At 42.5% G+C, this 25703-nt stretch overlaps 1 protein-coding gene across 7 annotated transcripts in view; it reads left to right on the top strand.

Moving 5' to 3' along the window:
- The window catches only part of FYN (FYN proto-oncogene, Src family tyrosine kinase), a 138251-nt gene that overhangs the window by 99925 nt on the left and 12623 nt on the right, over window positions 1-25703 (top strand). For 3 of the 7 annotated variants that reach the window (XM_086876846.1, XM_086876844.1, XM_086876845.1), the window contains 8 exons: window positions 1362-1460; window positions 2573-2676; window positions 7260-7409; window positions 10377-10532; window positions 14145-14324; window positions 16100-16176; window positions 16280-16433; window positions 24889-25020. In XM_086876846.1, the coding sequence (XP_086732972.1) occupies window positions 1362-1460; window positions 2573-2676; window positions 7260-7409; window positions 10377-10532; window positions 14145-14324; window positions 16100-16176; window positions 16280-16433; window positions 24889-25020 (1052 nt within the window). Of the gene's footprint in view, window positions 1-1361; window positions 1461-2572; window positions 2677-7259; window positions 7410-9736; window positions 9902-10376; window positions 10533-14144; window positions 14325-16099; window positions 16177-16279; window positions 16434-24888; window positions 25021-25703 lie in introns of all 7 variants that reach the window. The other 4 variants (XM_086876843.1, XM_086876841.1, XM_086876842.1 and 1 more) reach the window with 2 other exon arrangements.

The raw sequence follows: 25703 nt of genomic DNA, 5'->3' as shown, positions 1-25703 counted from the left end.
AAAATTGCTAAATTCCAAACCATTGCATCCTGCAAAAAGGTGAGAAATAAACTTCTCTTAAAGCTGCACATCCTGCAGCAATGTGCATTGCCTGAAAGGCAGTACCATGTCCCACTGTGTACACCAGTGTGAGACAAAAATTCATGCTTAAGCCTACAGAATGCTGCCTTAAGATGGTCCTGCATGAACTTCTTCACATTAAAATGTTGCAGAAGAAGAGCTTTTTCTGAGTATTTGAAAACGCAGTCTAATCCTGTGCTACCTCCTCCAGGTGGCCAGCAGAGGGAATCTAGACAGTGAAGTGTGATCCTTAAGGGCCATCTAAAATGCCATGTTGATAGATGGCTTTTTGATCTCTTCGGGTTTCAGATTAATTATGCTCGCAGAAGTTTAAAATTAGCCGTGAATGTGACATTGTGTTGTGCTTTAACCTCGGAGAACAACTCAGCCCCACACAGCCACTCATTCACTTCTCCCGTGGTGGGATCAGGGAGAGAATCAGAAGGGTAAAAGTGAGAAAACTCATGGGCTGAGATAAAGGCAGATTTAATAGGTAAAGCAAAAGCAATGCACAGAAGCCAAGCAAAACAAGGAATTCATTCATGGCTTCCCATGGGCAGGCAGGTGTTCAGCCGTCCTCAGGAAAGCAGGCCTCCATCATGCCTTACCGTGACTTGGGAGGGTAAACCCCATCACTCCAAACATTCCCCCCTTTTCCTTCTTCTTCCCCATCTTTACGTGCCGAGCAGGATGTTATGTTATGGAATACCCCTGTGGTCAGCTGTCCCAGCTGTGTCCCCTCACACAGACCCAGGCACTCCCCCACCCTCTCTGTGCTCGGGGAGAGGCTGAAAGGGCCTTGACACTGTGGGAATGCTGCTCGGCAGGAATGAAAACATCCCCGCGTTATCAACACTGTTTCCAGCACAAATCCAAAACACAGTCCCATACCAGCTACTTGGAGGAAAATTATCCCTATCCCAGCCAAAACCAGAACACAGCATTCATTCTGGCAATTTTCCTATAAGCCCTTTCAAGGGTCTGTATTAGAATAATTGCTATGGAGACAGTTTGCAATATTCTAGTCCAAATTCAGCCCTCACCAAACCTGATTACGCTGGGTTGTTCTGCCTCTTCGTGCCATGATGCTGCATCTGAAAGGCTGCAGTACTAATCACTGCTGCAATAATTCTAGATGTAAAGAAATATGTATATTATTTGGGTTTAGATGCAAACAACGCCGGTGATAAAGAGGTGATAAGTGGCTTCTTATGGGAGGTTTTGGGTGTTTTTAACGAAGTCAGATCATTGTCTTTACAGCTGTGTCTTGCTCTCACTTCTCCTCACCTCTGTTTCCACAGGGAAGGAGACTGGTGGGAGGCCCGTTCCTTGACAACAGGAGAAACTGGTTACATTCCCAGTAATTATGTGGCTCCAGTCGATTCCATCCAAGCAGAGGAGTATGTTTTCTTTTTTTTTTTTTTTTTTCTTCCTAAAGACCCATTAGTGCTGTATTAGAAGGAGGTGTGAGGAGTTGGTTTTGATTGATTGCAGCGATTTTTCAAATGACTTATATTTATTTCAGTTCTTAACAGCACTGATAAATAATTAGGTAATTAGTAACAAAAGAAGCACGAGCTCAGTGCTTTTTCAATGTCAAAACAAAGGAAGAAAACCTAAAGGAGGACAGGCCTGCTTCCTTTCCTCAATTGTCAGCGAATTTCAAGCTTTAACCAAAAGGTGCCCTTGCTTTTCCTGAACCAAGTTGTAAAAATATTTTGAGTCAATTAGTGTGCAAATTGTCCATTAAAGAAGGCACGTTGTATCAACAAATACAAACCTTGGGTAGGTAGGATGCCCACAATGCATACACAAGGCTGCCTAATGAGGACCCATCTCTGCAAAGAAAAGGAGTGATGTGTGTATTCATGTTATTTCCAATATAAGAGATAGAGTGGAGGAGCTTATAGAGCTGAGAAGGTATTGCTGGAGTCTGTACTTCAGGTTGTCCTTGGCTGATTGTGAAACAACACAAAAAAGTTGCTGCAGAAAAGAAAAAAAGGCTGTAACTCTGAAAGCCTCATATAGAACCACAAGTAAAGTGGTTGAATCTCATCCTTCTACTGAGATTTCATAGCAATGCTGCAACAAAAATATTGAGTACTAGTAAATCATGGTGTGAATCAGATATTTATAGCAACATCTGTACAAATACTGCTCTTTGGCAGCAACAGTTTTCTGCCCTTTTCCTTGTGTATACCTTCCACCCACCACATCTGGGTCTCTGTTTGTCCAAGTCTGGCCTTTGTCAGAGGACACCAAGCGTTCTCAGCACCTACTGATCATGGGCTTAATGCAAAGAGCTAGTGCACAGCACAAGGAACATCTGCTACATGGTTTGTCACCTTGGCTTTCCAGCACGATATAAGACACACACTGTGACTAAAATGGCCAACTGTATCTGAGTAACCACAGTTTCCACACAGAATCCTCTCTGTGCCTGGGCTTTGTGACACTAGTTAGTAATGCTAACTAGCTGACATTGTCTTACTATGTCTGGTGTTTCCCTAAGGTGGTACTTCGGCAAGCTGGGCCGAAAAGATGCTGAGAGGCAGCTGCTGTCGTTTGGAAACCCCAGAGGTACCTTCTTGATCCGGGAAAGTGAAACTACCAAAGGTAGGCAGGGGAAAGGTATTCTGACTATGAATGAGAAGATAATATGGGAAAAATCGTGCTGAGTGTGTGAAATATTGTTTTCAGTGGTATGAAGGTAGAGATAAGTATCATTTTGCATGTATTTGTGCTAAGGAATTGGATGTCTGGATATCCTAGGTCTTAGGGTGAGTGTTCAAAGTAGAGAACAACTGAAGTACAACTCATGCTCAACCCATGGTATCTGCAGTGCAAGCCACATGGTATTGAAATACTGGATCCTTGGAGGGAACAAAACAAAGGAGAAAAAAAATTATGCAGCAGTTTTAAATTCACACATTATCAGGAAAAAGACTTGAATATACTTCTAATTAATATATTCATAAAGTATTCAACTGTATCCATTCTGTTGAAGTCAAGTGGAAGGGTGTATTCTCCTCCTTCCCTGTAAAAATATTGGAGGAGTTCCAGTTTTCTTGGCGGGTGCTATTTTTGCTTTTACATTTTGCTCACAAGGCCTGTCAACATCTTCTTCAAAAGCTTCACATGTATGAAAAGATCTTTCTAATTCATACAGCTATTGAGCAGAAAACCTGCAACTAAGTAAAAACAAACCTGGCCATTTCTCAATTAACCGACAATCCAAAACAAAAGCTGTGGGAGGCATAAGTCACTAGAATTAATTCCATACAAGTTCTGTAGTCTAATGATGGTTCACATAATTAAAGCACCGATTTGTCAGTGCTTTGATCAGAGCACACTACCAGCTAGGCTTGGCATCCAAAATGTCATGGTTAGTGAAGGAGTTTAAAGAAGAGAAGCAGTACTTGCACTCCTCTCTCCTTGACCTATCTTCAGATGCTGCATTCAATCATCTAAAATGGTAAGTTTTGCATTATTCCCTGCTGAAGTCACTGGATTCTTCCTTTGCTGCCTGTAACTCTGAAGACTGTTTTTGATGTAAAATCTGAATAGACTTGCTGTTGTTCCAGGCAGACAATTTCTTGTCACCCACAGCTACACCATGCTTCCCATAGCAGTGAGGCACTCTCACCAGGAGCAAGGCAGGCTCTAACTTGCTCTTTTTCTGCAAATAGCCTCCACCTGTTTTTTTTCACCGACAGTTGCTCTGATGTGTGTGAGGAGCAGGACTTCATCCCACTCTGTGCCAAGTTTGAAAACTCATATATGCAGCCTTGGATCCTAAAAACAAACACAACACTGTTTCTCTAAACCACATTATCAGTTTAGCCTGGTTTCCCCAGTTTTTATACAGTGATAGGGGATATGTTTTGCAGCGCTGTTTACTTAGCTAAGTCAGGGGTTTTTCTAATTTCACAAAAGCACTGGGAAAACGTAGTAATTCATCATGGGTGGACTTCGAGCAGCAAGTTTAATTTCTCTGCATTTGAACTCAAGGCTCTCTACATCTTCAAGCAGAGTTTGCATCAAAGCTATAGGAAAAAACAAACATGCATGGTTTATTTTGTAAAAAAATGCCTATTTCCCTTCTCATCCTGGTGGTGTTTGAGTATGTTGACAGAAGAAAACAGAAATCTTGTTATTCAAGAGAGAAAAAAAATCAATTGGGTGGGCTCAAATGGTGTGTTCTGCCATAAGTCTTCTCAAAATGCCCTACCCCAACTACTCATTGTGGGCCCAAGGCAGGAATTGTTTTATGACCTAGAATTGTCCCTTCTGCTTTAAATAATAACAATAATAAAATTAATCAGGATCATGTTAGAAGTATCATCATGGATGATTTCAGCATGAATTTAACCTCCCTTGATCATGGTTGCTTTACTTTCAAAATAAATCACAGGGAGCTGGCTTTTCATTTTTTCCATGCCTGACTACCCAGGTACTTCATCAGCTCTTGTCTGTATAATCCTTCACCTGGTTTCAATCTCCACCTTTCAAGACTGTCTGGTTTTAGTTGTTTGGCTTTTTTTAAAAAAAAATAATCATTAGTAAGATATATTGTAATGTCGTATTTCTATCCCAAACTGTTATTATTTATGTCTCTTGTATTTAAATTTATCATCAGATAATAATGAATAATATAGATAACCAACAGCCTAAATAAATTAATAATGAAATACATCTTGTTTATGTCCAGGTTTGAACTAAAGCTCCAGTCCTGCAACTTGATCTGAGGTCAGTGGGGGTCCACAGAGGGCCACCCACACAGCTCTGATTGCAGACCTGGAGCCACAGATTGTTTACATTTTCCTAAAGAATCTAAAATAGTGACCAGATATGCAGGGAGCGTGACTAAAGAAAATACAGCTGCTGCCAGTGGATCAAAACTCAAAAATGCGGAGGTGGAGAAGACTGCCTGGAAAATTCTGAAAGGAGGCTGACTGCCCAGAGTGGTGGCACACAGCATGCATAAGATGTGCTTGCAAATCACCAAAAACCTTTGAACTCCTAGTTGAGAGAAATGTAGTGACTCAGGGGGAGAACCTCTTCAGAAAACTGTCCTAGACAAACAGTATTTTTTTCTACACTTAGAAATCATAGAATCCTAAAAATCCCAGCAAGGCTGGAGTTGGAAGGGACCTTAAAGATCATCTAGCTCCAGCCCCACCAAAATAAATACATAAAAGTAAAACAAAATTTTAAAAAATGGGAAAAAAAAGACATAAAACAACCCCTGACATTTCTTTAAGGGTACCTCCCATTCAAGTAAACCAGAATCATCTGTTTTAAGTGCTGGCTCTTTTCCTTCTATATAGGGGACAAACAATAGGGAATTTGAGAAGTCCTTGGAGTCAGGGTAGAGATATTTTGTTCACTGCATCTCAGGGATGAGCCAGCCACCAGTGTAACCTGTTGTTGGTTAATGTGGTCAAGGAGGCTTCTTCCTGAGGATATATCCAAGAAAGACACCTTACACTGGGACCACCTTTCATGGCATACAGAACTATTTGCTGGTGATTTTCCTTTTCTGCCCTTAGCTGACATAGTTACCAGTGAAAGCAGCAGAGGCTCCAGAAGGAGGACCTTCCTGAGCTCTCTGCAGCTGGCAGTTTCCTGTTCTCCTTTTAATGCCTAAATTCCCTTGATTAAACACAATATTTGTCTGAGCCATGGGCGAGGACTTGTTTATTTGCTGCCTTTGAAATGGGCCGTGCTTTTGTTCAGATGCTGTAGAAAAGTGTCTTTGTTTTTGGTGCTGTAGAGAACCAACACGTGTGTCACTGGATGTAAAACAGGACTGTCCTCCGGGGTAAGACACCTGAACATGTAGGTCCCCACGCAGGTGGCCGAGCTGTTTTTGCAGTCAGCAGGAAGCCGAGGCTCTGCCCGTTACTGCATGTCGTTCCGATTGGGAACGGCGAGGAAGAACGACACTGGACTCTCAAGGGAGTTACAACAGGAGAATTCCCTAGTTTATTGCTTCAGGCCTGTCTTATAGACAGATACGTGGAAAAGTACAGAAAGGAAACTCTTATTGGCTAGCAAAGTGCTACATCACCATCATTGGTCAGGGGCACTTGCCCCCCCGACTCTCTCCTGCAAGAGGAAACAAGAGGACAGACAAACAGCACCTGGCAGTTGTTTTCTGTCTCTGAGGATTGTTTTGAAATCCTCCTTTGAATTCCCAGGCTAGCTTCTCAGGCAGGACTGAGAGGCTATGGGCCTGCAGTCTCTGCAGCTCCCTGCAGCCGGCTCCAAAGCTAGCATCCATAACTGCAGACACCGTGTGCCCTGGCATTGCACCACAGTGCCGTGAGACTCTTGGAAACTGGGCTGGGATTCAGCCACCCTCATAGCACCTGAGACTTATGTATGGGCATATAAACCAAGCCCCCAGCCCACCTGCAGACTGCCACCACTGCACCTAAAACTAAATCCAGCCTATCAACTGAGGTTCTTTACCTGGCTGTGAGCACCCAGAGCCACTTCAAGTGCCTGCAGGGCATCCACATGGCTGGAAAAGTGTGACAGCCTGTGGGAAAACTGCCAAGCAGCATGTCCTGAGGCATCTCACATGGCACTTAATCCCTGTGCTAGGGCATCTGAATCCCCCTAGTAAGCTCCAAAGCCCTACATGGATTTGGGAAGTTAAACATGGGGTTCTTGCAGATGTGTTGGTGCTCAGTCTTGGTGTAGTATTACCTTCCAAAGACTGTGGTGTACAAAGTGTGCTTATTTGGTTGTTTTTGTTTTGTTGGGATCCATCCAGGTAACAACACTACCCACATGTAAAGTCATTATCTCCAGAACTTCCTGTGAAAATCTTGATATTTACCACCCACTTGCATTTACATAAAGTACAGTATTTGCAGTGTAACCTGACACTTAGATTAGGAAAAGTAGATTTACCAGCCTGGAGCAGTAAATGTTAAAATGTGAGTTTTCATTTACACAGAAGTCCCAGTATCTGTCTAGAACATTGTGAAAGATACATGTTGACATGTTGTGTCCCAGGATTTCTCTGACACTTATCTCATTGTGTTAGATTAATTTGTTCTTTTTCAGGATACAGTGGTCTTTTTGGAAGCAATTTCTCTTTCACTTTGTAACAATGGACCAGAAAGCTGAAATCTTTGTGACTAAAAGCTAATTACAGTTTTTTATTTCTTCTTTGCTTGGAACAGGTGCCTATTCCCTGTCTATTCGAGACTGGGATGATATGAAAGGAGATCATGTCAAACATTATAAGATTCGTAAACTTGACAATGGTGGATATTATATTACAACTCGGGCACAATTTGAAACTCTTCAGCAGCTGGTTCAGCATTACTCAGGTAATTTTTCAGATAATACATGGCACTCTGAAGTATTTTAAAACAAAAGTGTTTGCTACTGAGGTGATCTATGTGTAAGATGCCCTAAAGAATCATTTGATCTATGACTCTTGCTTGTTGTAATGCATCTTCCGTTATCCCTTTCCCATTAGAGTTATAAATGTCTTTGAACACCGTTCACAGGATACAGCAGCAGAGCTTTTAAAACCTTACACTTTACTGTGCTAAAGGTTTTGTCAGCTCTCCCTGTTCTAAGCAAACAGAATTACAGAATTTGACTTGCACCTCTCCAAGCGTGAATTCCCTGTGAATAAGTGAGTGCTAATATGTGCCATTTTGCAGCCCACTATTGCTAATAAAGCAAATAGGAATTGCATTGTGGAAGTCAGTCACCTAAAACAATGGCCAAAAGGCTTGCATATATTAGATACATTACGTATATTTTCCCACTGGATTTGTGTTCTATGTGCAAAGTATTAACATTTAAATTATATTAAATAACACAATATGCGTGTTTCTTTATGCACACTATTTGTGTCCACCCACTAAGCTTTTTGTTTTTTATTATTCCTGTGAATAAAGTGTAGCATGCACTATTCCACCCCAAAGTAAATCCTGTTGTCACTGGTACACAACAAATGCATCTTCAAAGCCCCAAAAACCTCTGCATAGGACAACTGGTTCTTACACAGGAGATTGCCATGCTCCTCAGCATGGTCATTTTTTAAGCAGAAATTTGTATTTTGAATTATTTTCTCTTTGGGTTTTTTTTTTCCCTTTACTTTAGCTTTTCATAATAATATTAACAGATTACCCCAAATGCTTGCTGCTCAAAAACTTTTCATAATTTTTACTTGGGAAATCAACTTCTCTGTGGGGCATTTTTTTCTGTATTCTTTGTATTCTGTCTGCTGTATTCTTATGCTATTCATACTAGACATCTGGCTGTCTTCTCCACCCAATTCCTGATGGGTGTATGCTGCCAGGGAGAATTTCTAGTTGTTTCTGGTGACTCTACTTCAAGCTAAATGAGGTATAAAACTCATATATAAGGAAGATAATTTACAACCTCATCTACCAGTTGGTATATGTCAGATTTTAGTTTCCTATTGGTGTATTTTCCACATGCACAGGTGTAGAAACAGACAGATCTGGAAACAGCCATTTCTGTGCAGCACAGAGGCATAATCAGTAGGATCCAGGCAGGATAGCTCTGGAGGCATGGCACAGCATTCCAGAGGTTTCCCCTGCAGTCTCCAGGGCCCAGGTGAACACAGGAGCCCTTGTTCCATCCCAGCCCCAGCTGACTGAAACCACGAGGGCTCCCTCTGCCTTCTCTGCACTCTGAATTCTGGGGGAGCCACAATTCACAGTTGTGCTAGCGAGGTGGAGCTTGGTGTTGCAAGGAGCTTCAACGCTTGCCCACCTTACGATGCTGAAACAACCCTTTCACCTGCATAGAAAGAAATACTGCACAGAAAAATACAGATTATGTTTGAGTCTGAAGTGCAATTGCACTTCCCCACCTTGTTCTGCTCTGCTGCACCTGCTTTAAGACACAAGTCTCTGTGCAGGCTTTACACTGTAGTCTGCTTTGTGCAGCGTGGTGTGCTCCTCATCAATAGGTGCGTGTATGTATTTCATATATTTGTATGTATCATTGTTTTCACTCTTGCCAAAAAATCTTGTGTGACTTTTGTCACAGTTCAGTCTTCTGTGAAGCTTTGCAAGAGATAATATCATGAACCTGCCTCAAACAATGTAGGACTGGCTGCATATGCTAATCAAGGTTTGCTCTAGAAGGAATGTCAGACTTGCATGGCACCTACAAAGACACCTTTTCACAGAGCAGAATATAGAGAATGCCTTTTCCCAGGCTACAAAAAGTCCACCAAATTTTCATGGCTGTGATTTTTCAGGAAAAAAAGAGTAATTAATCTTCTCCCTGTTTCTTTTACTCAGTACAAAAACAATTCAGCTTGTAACTGACAGACTATTTTTAAAAAGCTATACTGTACCACAGTAAACCAGTCACTCAAGATGTTATCTTAATGCAGCATTGTGGGAGGGGGAAAATCCTGGGTCCACAGAAAAAAACCAATGGTGGTCACCTTCCATTTCGGGCTGTGCAGAGACTAAAATATTTCCTGTTCTGTCTCAAATGAATATGTTTCAATGTTCAATTCCTAATCTTCCAGGATGCTTTGTGGTATGCAACTAACAGCTGTTGTGAGTAGCATTGTTTTTATGCTTACTGTATTTGTTTCATGTCACACTTTTTTTTCTTTCCTCTCCTTTGCTGTTGGCTTCACTTCTGGCTCCATCAGAGAGAGCTGCAGGTCTTTGCTGCCGCTTAGTAGTCCCCTGTCATAAAGGAATGCCAAGGCTTACTGATCTGTCTGTCAAAACCAAAGATGTCTGGGAAATTCCACGAGAATCCCTACAGTTGATCAAGAGACTGGGAAATGGGCAGTTTGGGGAAGTATGGATGGGTATGGAGCAAAATAATTACTCTAAAAATAGCTGTCTGTGTGGGGATTGCAAGATGGAAGGTGAAAATGTAGGACATTGTGACTCATAAGGAAAAAAAAATTAGTAAAGCTCAAACTGTTAGGAAAAATGTCTTTGGAATCAAGTCTTTGACTTTGAAATTCTTTCATTTTCAACTTTTACTATAATTGATGGCAAAAGAAAACTGAGAATCCATGTTTCCTTGGAAGGTCTTGATTTTGACAAATTACCACTGTCTTAATAATAAATCAAGGCTCACATAGTAATCTCTTGGCTATACCAAGAAGCCTGTTTTTGCAAGCTAACAAAAGAAGCCCTTACCTCCAGCATCCAAAAAGCAGTGTTTGCAAATGAACTTTAATGCAGCACTGAGAGACCCTCACCTTCCATCTTTCTCAATGCATGCATAATTTTGGATTATAAGTGTGTTTTTTTTATTAATTTCCTCTCCTATAGAGAAAGCTGATGGTTTGTGTTTTAACTTAACTGTGATTGCTACGAATAATACCCCACAAACTGTTGGATTGGCTAAAGATGCATGGGAAGTTGCACGTGATTCATTATTTCTGGAACAGAAGCTTGGTCAGGGGTGTTTCGCTGAAGTGTGGCGTGGTAAGGCAGAGAATATATTTTCCTTTGGATGGATCTTTTAAGGCCCTCTTGGCAGAAATAAACATTTCAAGTATAGATTTTAAAGCTAAAAGATCAGAGTAGTATGAAATGTTAGTTTATATTGCCTGAAACAGTTAAACATAAATAGAGTAATCCATGGGGTAGCTTCCTTTCACTTGCACACAGTGGTATGACAGGTTAGGGCATTAAAATTCATTAATTGCATTGGGTTTACTTGGGTGACTACACAATTGCTAGGTATTAAAATAGGAATGATGCTAAACCTGTAAGGCAGAATGGCTAACCAGAAATTAATCTGGTAAGTAGACTTTTTTTTTTTCCTCCATGTGTTGTAGCACTGATAGAATCAGACCGTGAAAATGTTTCCATCCACTCTCCCAATTTAAAAATAATGGCAAACATCAGCAAGCTGATACTGCTGATATTGAGCTAGCTTTCTCATGCATCCACTTCTTCAAGTCTCTGAAATTTGTGTCTGCAGCAGAACCCTGTAACCCAATATAGAGACCAGGGACAACAGAGGCAAAACTTGCCAGGCCCAGCTGAATCCCCACTTTGAAGTCCAGAAATACTGACCTTTTCCAAATCCACTGACATTGTTTTCTGCACACTGGACAGCTTAACTTACCCATCATTGGCCTCCTTCTTTTAATGAGTATAAAACAACAAGCAATTTACAATTTACATAAATCTTAGTATGGCCATGGCATTAAAACACAATACAGTGGCCATTTCATGAGATGTGGCTCAATTTCTGTGCCAAATTCCATTCTGTATAGACTCTAAAATTACCAATTCAAATAAAGAATCACTATATGTTGTTTCTTCACAAAAATTTGAGGTGGCAGTTTGACCACTCCTTTTATTGCAGTGACACAAAAATATGTACAGCCAAAACAACCAGCGGGTTCTGGGCTCTTGCAGCTGTTTCCCATTGCAGGACTACAGCAAGGAGCACAGCAGCAAATCTGTGAGATTTACAGAATTTATAGACTAGAAATATAGAAACTTATAGAACCTCACACCATTACAGTTGACGTGTTGAAAAGAAAGCTGCCTACATTTCTATTTGCATTTCCAGATAATTGCAGTTTCTCCTTCTTGTTCTCCATCTTGAATGCATGCACAAGTTTGCAGTTGATGTCAAAACTTAGTGGTAAGCTCTGTGTGCCATAGACCTTAAATCTATACAAGTTAAAGGAACAAATTAAAAAAAAAAAATTAAAAAATCAGCTATGAGATATGAGAAGTAAAGTGCCAAGTACCAGTACCAAGTATCTGTCAGAAAAGCAAAAATTATTATTACAACTATGAAATTATGTTTCTTAATGTATAGTAAAAAATATGTTAACAGCCCTGGAGCATTACCAAATTGGAGTAGATTAACACAGTAAAAATGAATAAAAAACACATTAAGTAGTAACTAACTACATATAGGAGGAATTCAGAGGGAAGTCTATGCTAATCTTCTATTAGATAAATATACCAAAACAGAACAAGAAAATTTAAGAATTTAAACTGTAATCAGGGCTGAGAGGATAAGTTAACATTTTTGTTAAAAGATTTTCTTTTTTTAAACTGGAGAAATTCATTAAAGTCTTTAAAACAGACTTGCTGAAAACACTTCATGGTAACAGTATGAGTCCTGGGCTTTTTATTAAAACCTATAGTACACAATTAATCCTGTTAACACACAAGGTGAGGTCCTATTTTATTAATGCCAGTCTGGTGCCCATGAAACTCTGGTTTTATTCCTGGTTCATATAATTTGTGGTACCCCTGCAAAGTGGCCGTGTCTGATGGCACACTGCAGTCTGAAGCCTCAGTGACTCCAGACAAAACACACTCCTGTCACCCATCAGAAAATATTTTGTCCACCCTTCCTGAAATTAGAGGCAAAGCCACATCCTTCCAGCTTACACAGGAGTGCCACTAGAGCAAAGTCCTGCTTCATTCTGGTTTGAAGGACTGAGAGAAATGAAGGCTTCAGGAGTCCTACTGAAGTGTGCTGGGGCAGCAGAGGTGGTAACTCAAGGCATTATTCCACTGACAGAACAATGATATCTGGCACTGAACTGGCAGAAGGATATCGAGGCACAATGAAAACCAAACCTGCACTGCACACTTTTGACTAACATGTGCCTCAAGGCCCCCCATACATTTGGGATTGCCTTTTAAAAGTGAGGAGCAGCACAGGAGCAGCAGCTCCTCCACTGCTCTTCTGCTATCCTCAGCCAGGCAAGGTGGACCTGAGACCTGAGCATTTGCACAAAAAAGGACCCATTTTATGGCTCGTTTTATACTCTGGCAGGTTTGAAAAAGCTCATGATAAAGTTATTTTGGCCTAAGCAGTTCCCATGCAGCAGCTGAGCTATTGTTATTGTTCATGTACTTTTAACAAAGACAAACTGGGTTATTTTACACAACACACTTTTTTCATGACACAGCCTTTGTGTGCTTTGTGGGCTTTCTGCTATCCTCATGCTTAAGTGCAGGGGAGTACTTTTTAATGTGATTAATTCCAGAAGTAATTTAGTGTTGTTCTGCCTTATCACACAGCAGCTCCCTATCTACAGATCAAATTCAAAGCTACGTCAGCCCTGACTCTGGAGCAGGGTTCTGACTAGTCTGGGAAAAGGACAACCAGAAGGCAGAAAGAAAGTGGTATTTCTGCCTATTTTAATTTTCCTTCTTTTTCCTTCCCCCACACAAAAAAAAACCAAAACAAAAAACCAAAACCAAAACCAAAAAACCACCCCACTGTTAACATAAATAGGCCTTCTGGGTTTTATTTCTTTCCAGTCTTCCTCCTCCCCCTTGCAAATACTCAAGTGAAGCTCCACCTCTTGCAGGATGTCCTGAGTCAGCCTTGGCCAGCTCTCTCCAAGTTCTTGTGCAGGCTTTTGGGTGTTCTAAAAGGTTTGGTAGGTGATGGCTGAAAAATTATGAAACTTGTCCATTTCAGTGCTGACCACAAGTAAAGAGCAAACTGAAGTGGACAGGAACACTTCATTTTCTATCAGCAGCTCCTGGGGATAAGGAGGGAAGGGAAAAAGACACATTTCAGTTTGAAAACACACCTGTGTTTCTAAAATGAAATAATTCAGGATTTGTTTCTCAGGAGGATGTTGGTTTTTTTCATCTGACTCAGAACAAAACCAAAATGTGTTGCAAATGAGAAGTTATGGTTTAACCAGTTTTGTTGCCCAAATCTGACTGGAGCTGTGTTGTTGTCTGTAGCAATTTCTTGTTAGCAAGGGAATACACAAAGATGAGTTTCAGCAGTCCCACCTTTCTTACTCAGAGAAGGTTTCTGTGGTGATCACTGGAAACATTGTCTGAGTAGGACAATGCCAGTTGTGCCCCGGTGCCAATGGGAGTGTTATTTTTCAGTGTAACAGAAAAAGAATAGACTATGAAGGAGGTGTGGGAGGAATATAATGATAAGGCAACATGGGAAACCAAACTCTTTTTAAAAGAGACTCTATATTAAATGTCCTTGCTATGTTTCTCCTTGCTTGCATTAGGCCTTAGGCATCAGGAAGAAAAAGGAGCAGAAGTTATTTAAGCTTACTATGTCTGTGCTTGTAGGTACGTGGAATGGAAATACTAAAGTGGCTATCAAGACCCTGAAGCCTGGCACCATGTCTCCAGAATCCTTCTTAGAGGAAGCCCAAATCATGAAGAAGCTAAAACATGACAAATTGGTCCAACTTTATGCTGTGGTATCTGAAGAGCCTATCTATATTGTCACAGAGTACATGAGTAAAGGTGAAGCCAGAGCTGCTGCACTTGATCATATTTTTTTCTTTATTGGTGCTCCTTGGGGATACAGAGGGAGGTACAATGGGGTGCATGCAAGGAAGGAGAGAGGGAACAGGAAACTAAAGTCACCTCTGGCTTCAGAAGAATGATGAATTCCACTATGAACTGGGCCTAAAACCTGATGTACAAAGAAAATCTGTTCTTACTGGGGAAAAGAGAAATGGGTGCAGGCTAAGTGATTCCAACTGCATTGGCATCTAAACTTCCCTGACAAGTGATTTGTCTTTTCTAGATTTGATGATACTACATGCTGCTTTCCAAGATCCTAGCTTTTTCTGGCATCAGAGAGCTCGTAGGACATCTTCTTTCAGTGTTCACTTGTTGGCCTAGGATTTTTTTTCTTCATTTAGCCAATCCTGAATCTTGTCTCACTGCACCTCCTTCTCAGATGACACTTCACTTTCAGTCCAACCCAATATCATCTTAATACATGATTTGCACATGTTATTCTTTCCCTCCTCTTTTTCTTTCACCTTGCCCTTCTCCTTTGTCTCTTCCTTAAGCTACTTAGCTGGTAACAGTGTAGTAAAATGAGAAAAAGAAAACTTTTTGCTCCATCAGATCTCCAGCAGGGGTGCTGAGAGGAGAGCAAAAAATCTGCTTGTTTTGGAAAAGCAAATGAACCAAATAGGAAACATAAGTTCTCTCAGGGAAGTTTCATTGTACATTGGAGGATACACTCTGAAATTTTAAGTGCATTCTTTCAGTCTATTTGGAGTTGACTTTTATTTTCCTGGCAGGTGCTTGCCCACCTCCCTCCTCAGAGGCATCCAAGCCCTGACTAACTCACACTTTAATCATATGTCTCAGTGACAAGCATATGCTTTTTCCCTTTAAAAATAAAGACTTTTCAAAACCCTTCTGAACTACAGGGTTTATTTTGGCTTACTTTACTGGTTTGTACTGTAACATTTTACATCTTTGGATCTGAGCTTGAGGCTGACGATTTATCAAGGGAGAAACGCTTAATCATCTGTCTTTTTCCTTTATTTATTAAACCAATTCCTTGACCTTATTTAAAGGAGACTGCTACACTTCTCTGTTCGGATACAAGATTAGGACAGGAGCTATAACATCCTAGGCTCTTTTTTTAAAGCCACAGGGTACTTTCTTGTTTACGCTGGCACGGGAATGCGATGTTCTTATAACTTTTGCTAAAGTTGCTTTCATTTCATCTCTTCTTTGTATTCTGAAAGTAATGGTTCATGCTGTATTTAATTCTGAGTTACCTAGAGGAACACTGCTAATGTCTAAGGAAAAATAGCCTCTGCGAATGCTGTCCCCCTTGGGCTCACCAGGCTCCAGCCTGACCTTTCTTTTGGAGCAGGTTGAGCTGGGATCTGACTTCTTCCATAACCTGTGTGGCTTGGAACTGAGCTGCTGCTTTGCAGTTAGCTGAGGCCTTTAGAGAGCAGCAGGTATGTCGTTTTAAGGAGCACTGGAAAAGTTAAGAAAGATCAGCTTTCTTGGTAGTGGTCAGGAAAATTTAAGACAATCCTGTTTCCTTTCCCTGCAACTCTCATTGTACTAGTGGCACATTCTTCTGCAAGCCAGCTTAAAGAGTGAAGCGAGTACAATAGGAGAGTTTGGAGATATTATGGGGTTTTTTGAAGCTGTCCCTTGAACTTGAAACATTGCTGTCTTTAATATTGCACATATTGCTGCACCTCCATTCTGATGAGCTGTTTTCCTGACATCTCTCTATTGTGTCAAATTTGCAGGGAGTTTGCTAGATTTCTTAAAGGATGGAGAAGGAAGAGCTTTGAAGTTACCGAATTTGGTGGACATGGCGGCCCAGGTCTGTCTTCAGAGTATTGAGCACTGAGGTGTGCGTGCTTTGTAGCCCATGTATGTGTTGAGTTTGTTTTAAATGCACGGTTTGTCTTTCCTGCTGCTCACAGGTGGCCGCGGGAATGGCATACATCGAGCGGATGAATTACATCCACAGAGATCTGCGGTCTGCAAACATCCTGGTGGGCAACGGCCTAATATGCAAGATTGCCGACTTTGGATTGGCAAGACTGATTGAAGACAATGAATATACAGCCAGACAAGGTAAATACAGCAGGAGGTGTAGCACTGAGCGTCATTCTTGTGACAGGGAAAGAGTGGAATGTGGTTTGGAAAAGCTCTCTCTTATGCTTCAGGGCTGCTTTCAGTAAATCCTGAACTCATATTAGCTCCTAGTCAGAAGTTCACTGCTCAATGCATGTCCTAAAGAGAATGTCTTATTTCGTTGTCTTTTCTTTGAAAACAAAAATGAAACAAAGGTGATGAGTGACAATACGCCTGGAAATGACAGCAAAGACAGGATCTCCATGGTGCCGTAGCAAAAGAGGGTATTTTACTTATTGGTTATGAGCCTGAATGTGGTAATCCAGAAAAGTATTTGTAGGGTATTTCTTTTGTAGTGTGCCTTCTAGTATTTGCTAACCACTATGATCACTCCTGTACTATTCCTACTTTCTTTATTTCAAACTGTGCCTCTGTGCAATGCTGTGCAATGCCTCTGTGTGCAGAGCTGCCTCTCTGAGCACTATATCCCCTCCTTCCCTCCTTCCCTCCTTCCCTCCTTCCCTCCTTCCCTCCTTCCCTCCTTCCCTCCTTCCCTCCTTCCCTCCCTCCCTCCCTCCCTCCCTCCCTCCCTCCCTCCCTCCCTCCCTCCCTCCCTTCCCTCCCTCTCTCCCTCCCTCCCCTCCCTCCCATTTTGCAGTGCTGCACAGGGTGCTGGGCACAGACGACCACTGATACACTATAGAAATGTATCAAAGAGTTTTGTAGCTTTTTCTAAAGAGCATGTGTGTTCAAACTGAGCCATGTCACAGGCTCTTTTCTAGTTATTCTTTACAAGTCATGCTCAGTTGTCAGATGTTGGTCCAAGCTGCAGAGCTACAGTTTTGTTCTCTTTCTACTGGCAGTACTTTGGTAGGGCTTGCTCAATATGTGTTGGTAAACACAACTCCATCCTTTCAGTGCCAAAGCCAAGGAGGATCCCATTAAACGCTGTTGTACAACACCAAAAAGCAAGGGCCAGCTAAGCACTTCATAACCTGCATTTACTCCCTCCTCTTGTGAGTTTCTTCTCTCAAGCAAAGTCCCTGTTTCAGCATGGACCCTGTCATTGATTCTTAGGAAACAGCTAACCTCTTTCTGTAACTTTTTTCCCAAGTGTTGACAGAAGGAGCCTGAGAGTTTCCAGCATGCCTTGCCCTGGCTCAAAGGGAGCAGCAGCAGCTCTCAAGCTGTTCTCACCCCTTTGAGCTGCTGCCGGCAGTACGCAGTCACAGGGATGTGGATCACAGGCTGCATCCTCCCTAAAAGGTGCCTGCTTCACAGTCAGACAGCAAGGCCTGATTGTTTTGGTGGGGTTCTTGAAGAACCCGTGACAGATACTAATGCAGAGCCTTAACTACTATTGATTTCAGCCTGAGGGTGGGAATTGCTTCTTGTTAGAAAAAAATAGGCTTGTGTCATTCTCTCTAGAGCAATAAGAGTGTCTGGAGAGGCTCTGGTAGACAGAAAGCTGCCTGCTTGCTGTTCCCCTGTGTAAAACAAGGAGAGTTTTCCCTGAACAAGGCAGGCAGATCCAGTCTGCAAAATGGCTTTGAAACAGTGTCCTATATTACCTCCATTTCTGCCTGGTTTGCTGCCATGTCTTTTGTTCCCTTTGGAAACCACCCAATGTATAGTTTTACATGACTAATTATTTGTTTTCATAGACAAGTATGTGACCTACTTATGGCCAAATCTCTTCAGGCTCCTGATCCCTAGGAAATCCTATGATGACCTGTTTGCCTCCCAGTTTAAATCTCTCTGAATAGTTTTGCCCTCTTCACATATTAAAAAAGCCGTGAAAACCTGCTTGACTGATATTGAAGAGAAGTTTAGATTTTTAAATAAAAATCAGTGGATTTGAGGTGGAGAAAATTTGAGAAAAGTATGACACTAGGCCTGGCAGGGAGAGGGAGCATAGCTGTGGGTATCTCCTGCTCTTTTTTTTAATGGCAGAAATCACTTGTATTGAGGAAAAGGTGTCTGGGAAGGGAGAATTAGTTTGGCTTTTCAAATGCACTGCTGATGAGCTGGAGACCTGAGTCCTGTTTGCCTGGCTTCATCTCCTAGTGCCAGTATGGAGAAGTCACCCCATCCTTCCCATACTTGAAGGCAATAGACAATACCTCCCCCTGACCTCCGAGTCAGGCTGAAGTCCTTCAGAATTCCTTAAAAGAGAGACACAAAGAGCTGTAACCACAGGCATCACGTAGAAAGGTTTTCCTACTTTCATTAATATTTTTTGTCCCTTCTTTAAGAAGTAGGAAGGGGTGCTTTTTTTGACCAAGTAGCACACACTCGATTTACATTTCATTGTAATTCACCTGGCTTCTAAGCCAGGGTGAGTCTAAAAGCTTTAATTTATTGAGGGAGAAACATGGTTTCTAATTCACCAATGGATTTTTTTTTTTTTCATTTTTTTTTCCAACTGGAATTCAGTTCTGGCTTGTTTAGTTAAGCTTCAGTTTGAGCAATGCTTGTTGGAGACCACAGTATCAGGAGGAAATGGTTGCCTCTGCTTGTTTCCCATGACCTATTACTTCAGCCTCCAAGGGGATGCATCTGGGGACTGCTCTGTTTATCTAGCTGACTACTGCTTCAGTGGGAATTTTGACACAGGAGGAAAGCTTGGCCAGCAGAGGGGAGGGGAATGGGGAGCACTCCAGACTGGCAGCTCCTGTGGGAGAAAGGAAATGTTTTTCCTTGCAAAATCTTAAGATTAAAGTCTCTGGTCACTCTCCTCAGCAGTCATCCTTCTTTTGGCTTAAGTGTGTTAGTACAGAGCTCATTGTTGGCGTGGGGAAGAGGTGGTTTTCTCCAGCTTCGCTTGATCTCCTACTCCCTTCCCCCACTGTCACTTTTGTCTCTGATTAAATATTTTGAAAGGAAACAGATGGAGATGCTTTGAGCCCCAGTGGGCTAGAGTGCAGGATTCCTGAACCTGTGTGGGTATTACTTAGCCTGGTGGTAATGTTTTACTGACCGGTTTATTTTCTTTTGGGTTTGAACAAAGGAGGCCTGACTGCTCCTGATTTATGAGAGGTAAATAAAAAGCAGTTCGTTGTCTGCACTGCCATTTCTCAGCAATTGTCAGGAAGGAAAGAGATGGTCATGCCACTAATGATTTAAAGTGTGTGACTAGCAGCTATACGCTGCCATTAAATAATACAAAAAAAAAAAAAATTCTTGGCTTGTAATGAACATTTGGCTCCTTTTGCTTTTAGAGGAAGTGAGTAATCAAAGGGGAAAAACACGCCTGTTTAGAGTGACGCCCATTTCAAAGGCTACACTGGGGGACTGTATTGACTGTATTGCAGCCTGTCCCGTTGCCTCTTTTGGCTGTTGCAACATCTTCCCCACACACGTAGTGTCAGGCGTGGGGTCTTGCTTCCTTCCATTGGTGATGATGCTTGTGTCAGCCCTGTAAGGCAAGACTTAAAACCCCTGATGTCCTACAGGACAAAGAGAAACTTCCCACCACCTCCAGCAAAGGATCTCCCACGCAGTTCTGCTTTCCTTACACTGATATGGTTCACAGTCATGTGGAGTTTTGGCCGAGCACATGGCAATTTTGTGGAGAGTGCCAGTGCTCTACAGAGTCACTGGGTAAGAATTGTTGCTATTCTAAGCAGCAGCAGCTGATACGAAATTTAATTTTTCTTAATAAAAAAACAACCGTAGAGTTATTTTCCAGGCCACATTTCTACTGCACACACTAGCATCACTTGCAGTAGTGCCACTCTAAGCATACATGAAACAATAAGGATCTTTCTGATGCCTTCCAGACTAGTCAGAGCTATTTTGGGAACTCTAGTATGTGTTTGTAAACTCTCAGATCATTTTTGCCTCCTTAACACTTAGAAGTAACTCCTTCCTGCCCTGCTTAAAATCAAGTGAAGCTTCTTAGTTTGATTTCCTAGAAATAGGTAGGGATTCCCCCGCCCCCTGCTTCCAAGTTCTGTCCAGTCCCTTTGTAGGGACTTGTTCACCAGCTGATGAGGCCAGTTTTGTTTGTGACTGACTGTACTGCAGGCTGTAGCATCCAGGGCTTTGTTCTTGCTCTCTACCTGCCATTCCCTGAGCCAGCCCAGGAACAGACAGGGGAAAGGACTCCTGGTTCTCATCCAGCGGGGTCCCAGGGAGATCCCCGATCCACTCCTGCAGCGGCGCCAGCTGCCCTGCCAGAAGGAGCATGGTCAGGTCAAGAGGAAGGGTGAGGAGAAGGGAGGCTGCAGGCAGAGAGCCAGAGGGGTGTTCAGACCCACAGTCCTGTCCCTCACCCCCACTTCCTGAGGAGGGGTCTGCCTGTGGAGCCTGCTCCTCATCGCTGATGTCTGCCAGGCTTGTAATTTCATGTTCGTTCTCACAGCACAAAAAATGTAATTGCACGGTCCCTCCCACACGGCACTCATCATCGCCTGCCGGGGCTGACTCGTTTCCTGTTTCATGCTTGCTTCAGCACTTCGTTTTTACCTTTTGCAGCTTTCCCTTTCCAGCCCCAGAAGCAATTCAATGCTGTCCCACATTCCCTGATTGCTAACCCAAGCGGTCCCCGAGTTTTTGGGTCTTAGAGCTTGGAATCCTCCACTGGGCTTGGTTTTAAGGTACGAGAGGCAGCAGCTTTGTAGCATTTCCAGAAACAGGATCATTATCAATCTGGCAGTGGCTCTGGGGCATGAATTTCAGAGGTTTCTACTTCATCAAGATTTAGATCTGAAAAGAAACCAAAGCTCTGAGGGATTTTCGCTTGCCTCAGAAGAAACCATGCTGAGAGTTGTATCTCAAGGTCACTCAATCATCCCAGCCCCCTCTGCTCCTTCTCATCACATGACCTGTTTATACCCAGCAAATAATTAAAGCAGGGTCATGGATTGATTTTTTTTCCCAAGGAAACCCTCCTGGGAGATAACCTGTGTGAATGCCTGGGCAGGGCTGGGCAGAGGTCCCAAGAATAGGGCTGAGCCTCACAGAAATGCTCACAGGCTCTGGGGCTGGCTGCTCTAACCATAAATTTTATTAGCATCTTTGGTTACGTGTGGTTACAAGCAGTGCAGAAACCCAAAAAAGGCTTTCTCCAGGCTGTAACATTGGAAAAAAAAAAAAAAAAAAGGAGACTGAGATAAAAGCTGCAGATTAGTGCCTTTGTTTTGGGGCAAAGACAGGTTATCCTGACCTGATGGATGCAGTGTGCTGTTGCTGTTCATGCACAGGGTTACGGATGGTTTGTAATAAAACAGGTTGCAGCAACAAAAAGAGAGAAGTCCCTCCCCCACTGATGCAAAATCTGCCTTCAGAGTAGGAGATGGGCTGCCTTGTCAGCTGGGGTAATTTGGCTTATCAGATTTATTAACGTGTTTGTCAGTAATACACGTTTTAACTGATACTGTAATTTGTTTGCAGCACAAAGTCAGTTTGTTTAATAAGCTTCTGAGGCCTGGGCAGAGAGAGGAGGTGGGTTTTTTATTCAGTGTATTGGGAAGAGAGTAAGCACAGGAGCTGTGTGTCCGTCAGGAACCACACGCAGCATCCGGCCTGTGCTAACACTCCATGTAGCTGCAGCAAGCAGGAGGCTTCAGGGCAGTGCTCAGCACATTTGGGAATTCTTGTGCTTTCACAGCAGTGCACTGTCTCCAGTTCCAGGCATTGAATGAGAGGCAACACCTTGGAGGGATCCCTGTTAGACAAACACACACCCCTCCATTCACACAAGCTGTGTGTGAGCTCCTCATGTTACGGCAGTGCATGTGTTGTACCTGCCGGTGACCAGCCTGGTGTGTTCTCCCTGGTCTCTGCTCTCCCTTCACTGCCATACTGGACTGCAGACTTGCTTGGATCATCTAGCCTCCAGCATGTGTTGCAGGGACAGAAAACCATGAGGCAGGGCTCTGCTAGCAAGCTCTCTGCCAACCTTGCATTTTCCTTCTCCCCGTCTACCATTCCAAATCTGTCATCTATCAGGAAATACTGCACAAACTGCAGAACGTGATTTTTTATATTAGTTGCTTTAGACAAAGAATCATCCACAGCAGGGGCAACACAGAGAAGTAATGAATAGCTGTCATGTCATAGGAAAACCCTCAGCACAGACCATTCATCTTTCCAGCAGTGCTCATCCCACCCCAGTGAGGATTGTACTGCTCTAGCTCTCAGGATAAGGGATGTCCTGGAATTGATCCCTCTGCTCAGGGACTTACCTTGCTTCTCATTTTCCTGTGGTTTGACAACACGCCGCATACTCATCTCCCAGTGGCACACTGGCAGTAGGTTGAGGAAGACAAAAATACTGGAGGAGTTGGCCACAAAAGAGTCTGAAGAGATTTCCTTCCTCCAAAAATGAGTTGTAGGTGGTTGCTACCTTTGGATCCGAGTATGAAGCACAAGGGAATTCGAGCAGATTTGTCAAAGTTTCTCAGAAAAACACAGCTGATTAAAGGAAAAGAAAATGGTTGAACAGAATGTGTGCAACATGTGAACAATCAAACTCCCCTGCATGACCATCTCACACAGCACCAGCCAACAGCCAAGGCTTCAGGCTCCTGGCCAGCCTGGAGCTATTCCTTCGTTCAGCTGGCACATGGGGTGTGTGTGTGCTGTCTGGGCTGCACACAGGAGAGAGCAGAGGGACATTGGCCCTCACGTTCAGGGCTGCACGCACAGGCCCATCTAAAGACATTCACAGCAGGCCTGGGCAACCTGACCACCAGATACATGCAGCTTGCAGATTTTCCAGGGATTGGCATGAGCTGTACAGCCCCAGGATCTCCTGGCAGCTGGAGCAGCCAGTTGCCAGAGCCACGTGGCTGCTGGTGCTGCTGAAGCAGGGCCAGCTTCCAGGACAGAGGCTCAAGTGGTGGCAGCTTCTGCTGCAAAGGACTCACACATCACAGCCAAGGCAGAAAGAGAAGATGAAGTTCTGCGGATTTTGAGTCTTGTAAACTAAGATTGGTCACACAAAGAAGTGTAAGTGAAGGAGATTGAGACCCAAGCCAAGCACCCTAACTGTAGTTCCTGCCTACATATCAACCAATGAAAATATGCAAGAGACGGATTTTAAAAAGTGAACAGGCATCCAAAAGTCCTCTGGCACCTTTGCAAATCTAACCAGTGATGTGCTGATGCTTAACTAGACTTAAGCTCCTGACTTTAGGCATTAGGTATCTGAAACTTTCTCTTGCATCTTTTTCATCCTTTAGCAGGACATTTTCAAGTCATTTAGCAGGGCTTACTCGAGCAACTGCAATACTCCCTAGGAAAATATGTATTTGTACTAGAGTACTAGTATCTCTTAGGATCATTTACATGTAGAGCAGAAAAAACTTCAGCACATCGAAGTTTTACTAAGTAAGGAGATGAGAATTACCACGTTTACTTTTTACTGTAAGTCATGTGAGATTGGGGTGCATGGCAGAAGATACTGGACACTGAGCCCTGGATGTGATGGCGGAACAGTGCCATAAGCTCACTGCCTGAGAGTGATTTGTTCACATTGTTACACTTTCACACTCCTCCTGAAAGCAATGGGAACTTTAATGAGAGGGTGGTGTGAAGTCAAAGTCAGTCTGTTTCCAAATTCAGGAGTGTTTGTCACTAGGGATCAGCAGTAAGCAATGCAACTCTTTTGCCTGTATGTTAATACAAGACACCAGGGAAATGTCTGCATATTTTTTCTTACATACTATGAGTTAATTATTACCACAAGCCTTTTCTTTAAAGTTGTACTGAAAATGTTTTCCCTAAGAAAACAGTCAGTGATTGGAAAAGCAAATAAATCAGTGTTTAAATGCTTGTTATCTTACTATCCTTACTGCAACTGGCTCCTGCAAGCTCTGATGATGGATGAGCACATTAGAACTGCACGTATTTAAGGCACTACAGGCTTTTCAGTGCCAGGAGCTTAAAGTACACTGTCAAGTTATAAATCATAGGCCAAAGTTGTGCCTTGACATCAAGCACTCCAAGCAACTCGAATGGCAGTATTATTTTAAAGTCCTTGCATGTTTCTAATGAAATATTGGATTTGCTTTTAATTTCTGTTTTCAACATGTTTGTTTGCATTTTGTTTAGCTTGAGCAGGCAAACTGGGAAGTGCATATCCAGTATATCTCAGTTCTGCTTATACGTGCTAACTGTGTTTGATTTGCAAATATTTTAAACACTTTGGGAGGTTGTTTTTAAAACTGGGGTTTTTTTTTCATTTTATAAAACTTCAAAATTGAGTTAAAATGTTCTCTCCTTCTCTTGGGATGTGTGACAAACTAACCCTTTCCTGCTTAGTCTTTCCTGATGCCCTACGCATTCTGCCCACCTGTCCTCTCTGACTGTACTCTGTGGAGCTGTTGGTTAACACTTGTCTGCAGCTCCTTCCACCTGCACCTGTTGCAGAACACAAGAGTTACCTGTGATCTGGTGCTTTGGTTCTGTCTCTGTTCTGGTTAAGATTCATGCATTCTCTCTTCAGGTGCAAAATTTCCCATTAAGTGGACTGCACCAGAAGCGGCTCTGTATGGGAGGTTCACAATAAAGTCAGATGTCTGGTCTTTTGGGATCCTACTGACAGAGCTGGTAACAAAAGGGAGAGTGCCATACCCAGGTAAGAAAAATGTCCTGCTTCATCTGGAAAAAGGAGTGGGAATGGGCCATGTGTTTAAGCTGAAATGTTTATTTATATTCACTGAGCTCAAAGGAGAGTGGCTATAATGTGTAAGTTTTGTGTATGCTTGAAAACAGTTCTGGCTCAAAGCTGCTTTGTAATGGTCATGATAAAAATGACAAGAGGACAGTTCAACATATTAATTTCTACTGTTTTCATTGTGCTCAATTCAATTAATATAATTTCTAGACAACTAATGAAAGCTGTGTTCTGGGGCAAATAGCTCTCCACAGTATTGCATTTACTTTAAGATACCAACAATTGCCACAGAGGCCTTACTCTGTTTATTCTGTCAGTCTGGTTCACTGCAAGGTTTGATGACTGTATGAATGTCTGGTACTGTCAAATCTCTTTTTCATAAACTCTTATGTTTCAATCCTTGCTTTTGAGATGGATTGAAAGGGAAGAATATAGTTCTGTAATGTGCAGACCTCATGGCAGGGTCACAGCAGGGCCAGATTCTCTACACAGGGGAACTGGAGGCCCCATGGCTCTTTGTTGAAACCCTGCCAAGTGCCCAATGGATTAAGATTTGTAGGAGGGGGTGATTTGATCTGCATTCAGGTTCAGATCTGCATTTAGTGCCTGAAGATTGTAGGCATTCAGGTGAAGAGGAAAGGGAC

Source organism: Cyanistes caeruleus, chromosome 2, assembly GCF_971803275.1.
Source record: "Cyanistes caeruleus chromosome 2, bCyaCae1.hap1.1, whole genome shotgun sequence".
Taxonomy (NCBI): Eukaryota; Metazoa; Chordata; class Aves; order Passeriformes; family Paridae; genus Cyanistes; species Cyanistes caeruleus.
The sequence above is the reverse complement of the archived record's forward strand: the minus strand, read 5'-3'. Positions and strand labels throughout refer to the sequence as shown.